A 6,220-nucleotide genomic window follows, 5' to 3' on the forward strand; every position below is an offset into this window, starting at 1 on the left:
GGGGGGGGGGGGGGGGGGTTGCGAACGATGAGCGGAGACGAGGCACGTTTTCCAGCTCAAGACTAAAGTAGAGACGAAACTTTTAGCACATTTGTCGATGATCTGAGCCTTTAACAACATAAAGTGACCTAATATGAAGGGCACGCGTGTAAAACTGCTTAGCTTGGGATTTTATAGGCTTTAGTGTGTTTCTTTTAGTGTTTCCACGTCAGTAAATTAGCTCTTCTTTGGTTCAAATATGAAGTTCAAGGTTACTACAACCAACCGGGACAAGAGCAAACCAAATCAAAGGATGAATATGTTGGAAATGAGAAAGGCTTTTAAAGCTGGTGGCAAAGTTATTCACCCGCATTCTTTCTATTTTTGTAGCCAAGAACCGAATAATGATGTGGACTTTCAGTTTTGATCATTCTTAAAAATAAAACAAACTAAAAAGCCGTGGGTGCCGTTTCCTATTTGGTGCTGTTCAAAACGCATCCCCCTCAGCATGATGCCACCGCTGCCGTGCTTCACTGCGGCAATGGCGCCCTCGGCATGTTAGGAGATACGGGGTTTGTGGCGATCGCAGCCCCTTCTTCCACAGAGTCTCCAATGTGACAAGAAATGGCGACATTTAAGACCTTTTTTTTCCACCCGCCCAAAGTTTTATTTTCAAGCCTGAAGAGTGCAAATATTTGTACAACAGACAGTGAAATGTATGGAAAATTACAGCAGTAAATGTGAGTTTAAATCTATACAACAGTGTTGGACAAAAAATAACATAAAAAGCTTTAAAGCTTACAAGTTTTATTAGACTCCTGACAAAAATGGGGCAAAAATAAATCTTAAAATAGACACAGAGTAGCAGGTACCTGCGAGAAAAAATCTACGGTCATTCATGCTATAAACAACTTTAGCATCTATTACCATTCTTTATAAATACTCTAATACCACTACAGTACATATCTAATACATTATCAGGGTTTAAAATAATAAAACTATTACATAATTATAAACTTATAATAATAATAATGCAAAGAGTTGTACTAAGCAGTATGTTGTTTTTTTTTAGTCTTTCAGGACATTCCTCCTCAAAATGTTTATTATAAACATTTATGTACAAAATTATGAATATTAAAAAGATAAGCTATGAAAAGATACGGTTTATTGGTCAGGCAGGTTAATAATATAACTTAGATGAGTGAAGCAAAGTTTTTTTTTGTTTATATTTGGACTGTATATTTATTTTATTATGTAACATAAAACAAGATAAGTGCGACAGCTTACAGGTAACCTTCTGTTGTGTTGCTTAGCAAAGATTCTTTTGTATTTTGCATCAATACTATTCGGTTCTACTGGGTTTGCAAACCCAATCACTCAAACAAACACATGAATGAATGGTCAATTAGCAGGTGAAGAAGTGGTTCTTCCTCTGGGGAACCAGAGGGGCCGTTATAACAAAGCCCTGAAGTTCTGCTTTGAGGTATTGGCAAAAGAACCAGCAAGATAAATGCTGAACTGCCCAGTTTTCAGATCGGACTGAAACAAGGGTTTTGGCAACACTGGTTTAAAAACTAGAAACTTTATTAGTTTTGGCTGACGCTAGAACGCTTCCCTCCAAACAAAGTATTTACTGAACTACAAGCCAACTCTGAGCGTGTAATTTGTTTGTATTTCGCTGAAAACAAAAAAAAATTATTTTCTGATGCTAAAAAAGTAAAGCAAGACAAACCATTCCAACTGTGCCAAGGCTGCGTAGTGCAATTAGCTTTAGCTAGCACTAACATCTGGCTTTTTCCTGATCCCATTTTCTGAAGATTTCATTTTGATGAACACAATCTGCAATTTTCTTTGTACAAGGAAATTCCAAACTAATTTGAATAAACAGTGCATGCAGTGGGATCAGACTAAAACCTGATTAACCTAGCACAGATGTCAAGAAATTTGAGTGGGTCTATGGTTTTATGGCTCCAAAAAAAAAAAAAAAGAAATTTTGACACAAACGTCTTTGAGTAATGGTTGAAATGGCTTCCAAAATGCTCCACCCCCTGGACGAAAACAAATGGAACAACTGATGTCTGCGTAGAAAACAGCATTTAAAAGGTTTACAGTTTGTCTTTGAAGAGTTTAGTTATCAAAATATTATGGCCTATCAGGCATACAGTTCCTGTATATAATGTCACTGCTGGTCAACAATTTTTCAGTGTTATATATATTTTAAAAAGTCTTCATTTACTGTATATGGATTAAAGTTCATCAGATTGGGGAAATGTCGCCAACCAGTGGTCAGATGTGTCATATGCACATATAGTGAAATCCAGGGGGGACGTACCCTCATGTTCTCTTTGTTTTGAAGCTGCTTCATTTTGTTATTTCTGGTTCTCTGTCTTGTGTTGACATTCCATGACATCGGTCCATAAAACTTAATCATAAACTCTAACAATCTGTTTATTATTGCTACAGTAATTTAAGCAGAATTAATATTAGAATGGGCTGAAATTAGATAGTCATGTTTCTTTTTTTTCGATAATTTAAACATCACGTTTAAAATTATTTTGGATTGCAGCTTTGCAGCAGACGCCCGAACCACCACGCAGCCAACCTGACCTTGTCAGCACACAGTGAGCACAGGGCACGGATAACAGGTGAAAACAAACATCAGCGGGGGTTCGCGACTGCGGTGATACAAAATGTGTAAAAAACAATCTAGCAACATTTATTTATGCGTGTTAGCAGCGACGTTCTAGTGACGGAGGTTCACAGAGGTCTCAACGCTCACAACCGTGTGACGCAAAGTTGTCTCTTCGTTAAATAAACAAATCAGGTCATTATAAAACAAGGCACCTTTTTTTTCCCCCTGAGCTTCCTGAGCACAATGTCCGCCTGTTTATTACGGAACAGCACCTGCTTTTTGGGAAAATGTCTGGATTCAGGTCTCCCAGATATGTAAATGCGTGTGCATCGGATAAAAAAACTAGCCAGGTGGTACTCGTGGTTCAATTTTAAGTGAGAGCTCGTAGAGGGTATCCTCATCCATCACTAACGTCTTATCCAGCAGGAACTGAGTTACCTGGGAAAAACAAAAAACAAACCAACAGTTCTAATGAGTCATGTTCTCAGAAAGACCTATGATGGTTTTAAAGGCACCTTATTGGACAAACCTTGGGCTGGTGCTCTAGCCTGTAAGGAGCCTGCTGGAACTGACGGATCTCCCGGATGATGTGAGAAATCTGTCAGAGCAGAGACGGGTAGAGTTCTCAGAAAACATGACTGAACTCGCTTTAGATACAGTCTGTCATCCATATAACGACAGGCCGGAGGCAGGGTTTCTGTTTGTTTTGCTCCTTCGTTGTAAATCTTCGTTTCAGCTTGGTAAAATTCATACAAAAACTCGAGTGGTCTTACCTTCAGCTGACATTAAAACATTTTTTCCCTCTTTAATTGCATGTTTATAACTTGATTCATCCTTTAATGGGGTTTACTCGTATTTTTTACAGTATTTTATATATATATATATATATATATATATATATATATATATATATATATATATATATATGAGGAACACGTGGAAGCAGTTTGTGAAGATGACCTGGGTGTATTCAGCATGATTTGAGGTTGGATGGAAATAATTAAAAAAAAAGCTAGAAAATCCTGCTGTTTGTGACAATCTTTCATCCATAGACCTGAGCTGCTCACTGAATGAGATGTTTTCAAAATGACACTTAAAGAAAAAAAAATCCCACATACAAATGTTTCATTTGAGTGAGATAATGAGGAGCCACATATAGCACATTACCTAAAATCTTCACTTGACATTTCATTTACAAGCTAGGAGCAGAAACTAGGATTTCTTGTTTTACTTCATCTTCTGAAAGCACATTCGCCTCTGCTGGGCTGAGAGCGTACTGACGCCAGAACTGAGGTTTAAGGGGAGGGTTTGGGGGTTTGATCGTGCTTCTTACCATCCTCATTTTGGAGAAGTTAACAAGCCCTTCCTCAGTGAAGTTGGGCGTCCCCTCCTCAATGAAGGCCAGGTCCGTAAGGTACATGCCCAGGTACGGCACACATGGAGGGTTGCAGCTGCACTCAAACAGACGTGTGTTTAACAGCTTGTGTGACTGGATTTACCTGTTCGTCCTTGTTCTGTGGAAGTCTCTTTACTTTTTGAGCGTCTCCCTGAGGTTTTTAAACCTCCCCTCCGACGACACAGTCTTCTGCAGCCTGTCCATCAGCGCCTTGGTCTGGAAACAGAAACATCTAAACGTTTTCCGTGCGCTTCGATGGCGGCTCGCTTTAGCGAGGGGATACGGACCTGCTTGCAGACTTTCGCCCAGGTCTTCTTCAGCCTGTAGATGGCGCTGCGGTTGAGCGCGGAGGTGATCTCCAGCACTCCGTTGTAGTTGTTGAGGCAGCGACAGATGTCGGCCACCGCCAGCCACTTTTCTATGGAGCTGGCCCGCGAGCTCACGTCTGTGTGGGAGATGATCTGAGACGCCACCAGGTTGCTCATCTGGGGGAGGAGGAAGAGACGGACGGTTATTCTGGTGATGTGGATGTGTGCAGAACCCAGAGAGAACTTCAGTTTTTTTTCTGTGGCTGCATGAGACGAACAGCTTCAGTCGCTCTTTTCAGAAGAAAGAAAAAAAAGTCACATAAAAAACACAACAATTTCATAAAAAAACACTAAATACTTTTTAGTTTTTAGCACATCTTTCAATAAAATGAAACTACTGCAGTAAACAGCTGCCTCCTGAAGCAGACAAACAACTTTTAAAATCCTATTAAGCACATTTTGTTGCCACTTTCATTGTTCTACACCAGGGGTGTCAAACCCAGTGACGCAAGGGGGCCAAAATGAAAAATTTGGTCCTAGCCAAGGGCCAATCACGATCAATATTTATTAAAAATGACATAAATTAACCTTGGTTTTAGATGTATTATGTCAAATCATCCATAATGAAACATCCGTGACCTTTTCCCAGTTACAGATTATACAGAATTTAGAGCAAACAGACTTTAATAAACACAGACAAACAGATCAAACTTCAAAAAACTCATCATTAGCAGTCATTTCTTATGCCTCACTCAGCTTTTAAATGAATTATTTAACATTAAAAATGATTTTTAAAAAAAGCCATCAACAAAAACCTGATCATACAGAAATTAAAACTATATATCGTTGGCTTCTAAGTCACTGTCAAGAGAAAACTTCACTAATTAGGCTCAGTTTTTTTAAACAAAATAAGAATCAGAGACTCGATCTGTCCCAGACTAGAGGGCCGGATGAAATGTTACAGAAGGCCGGATCTGGCCTGCAGGCCTTGAGTTTGACACGTGTGTTCTACACAAACACTTTATTCAAATACAATGTATGTTTATATCTTCTCCTTCAGGAGATTTGGCGCCCTCTACTGTATCAGCTCACCAACAGGGATGAACAGTGGGCAGACTAGAAAGTAAGCCTCAAACAAACAGACACGGAGCAAAAACTTTAAGTCATAATGAACAAATTCCTGAGCCGTAAGTTTCAGATTCGTCTGCTCATCACTCATGGAAATATTTGTGTCTACGGTGTTTTATGTGGCAGATATGACAAGTAAAAATAAACACCCTTCACTTCCAGTTTTAAAGAAGTCAATGAGGGTTTGGACGCCCTGCAGTCTGGGGAAATTTGTCCTCCAGCAGTGAGAGACACGCCGGGCGAAAGGAAACAAAAATGTCTACGGTACGAGGTACGAAGTGTAAAAGTGTAATGTTGCTTTGCAAATAATCTAAAATGTTTAGCTTTAGAGCAACCGTTTGAACTCTGACAGATGTTTCTGCTGTGAAGTTTGTCTGAGGGTGTAGAGCTCTAAAAGGAGCTGGGTTTTCCCCCATTTTTTTTTTTTTTTCCCAAAATCCCAAAGGAAACTATTCCCAATCTAGCGGCATGCTTTGATGTTTCTTTTGCCTGGGTTTTTCCAAAGCTGCACATGCGGTGGTGAATCAACGATTTGGGATAAAAACAGAAGAATAACAGCTGAATAATAAGGTTGTGGCTGAAGGCGGGGACCTTGGCGGTCTGATCCTCGGCTACAGAAGCTGGCTCTAGGGACGTGGAATGTCACCTCTCTGGTGGGGAAGGAGCCTGAGCTGGTGTGTGAGGTTGGGAGGTTACGGCTAGAAATAGTCGGGCTCACCTCAACGCACGGCTCTGGCTCTGGAACCAGTCTCCTTGAGAGGGGTTGGACACTCTTTC

General features: G+C 40.1%; 1 protein-coding gene across 4 annotated transcripts in view; it reads right to left on the reverse strand.

The window, feature by feature from the left end:
• Positions 1 to 621: 621 nt before the first annotated feature.
• rasgrf2a (Ras protein-specific guanine nucleotide-releasing factor 2a) overlaps positions 622 to 6,220 on the reverse strand; it is a 47,507-nt gene continuing 41,908 nt past the window's right edge. For all 4 annotated transcript variants that reach the window (XM_017432282.3, XM_017432280.3, XM_017432283.3 and 1 more), the window contains 5 exons: positions 4,295 to 4,492; positions 4,144 to 4,223; positions 3,945 to 4,062; positions 3,141 to 3,209; positions 622 to 3,049 (listed from right to left, as the gene is read on the reverse strand). In XM_017432282.3, coding sequence (XP_017287771.1) covers positions 2,954 to 3,049; positions 3,141 to 3,209; positions 3,945 to 4,062; positions 4,144 to 4,223; positions 4,295 to 4,492 — 561 coding nt within the window. In that variant the 3' untranslated portion in view covers positions 622 to 2,953. The remainder of the gene's footprint in view (positions 3,050 to 3,140; positions 3,210 to 3,944; positions 4,063 to 4,143; positions 4,224 to 4,294; positions 4,493 to 6,220) is intronic.

The sequence above is a fragment of the Kryptolebias marmoratus genome, linkage group LG14, assembly GCF_001649575.2.
Source record: "Kryptolebias marmoratus isolate JLee-2015 linkage group LG14, ASM164957v2, whole genome shotgun sequence".
NCBI classification, from domain to species: Eukaryota; Metazoa; Chordata; class Actinopteri; order Cyprinodontiformes; family Rivulidae; genus Kryptolebias; species Kryptolebias marmoratus.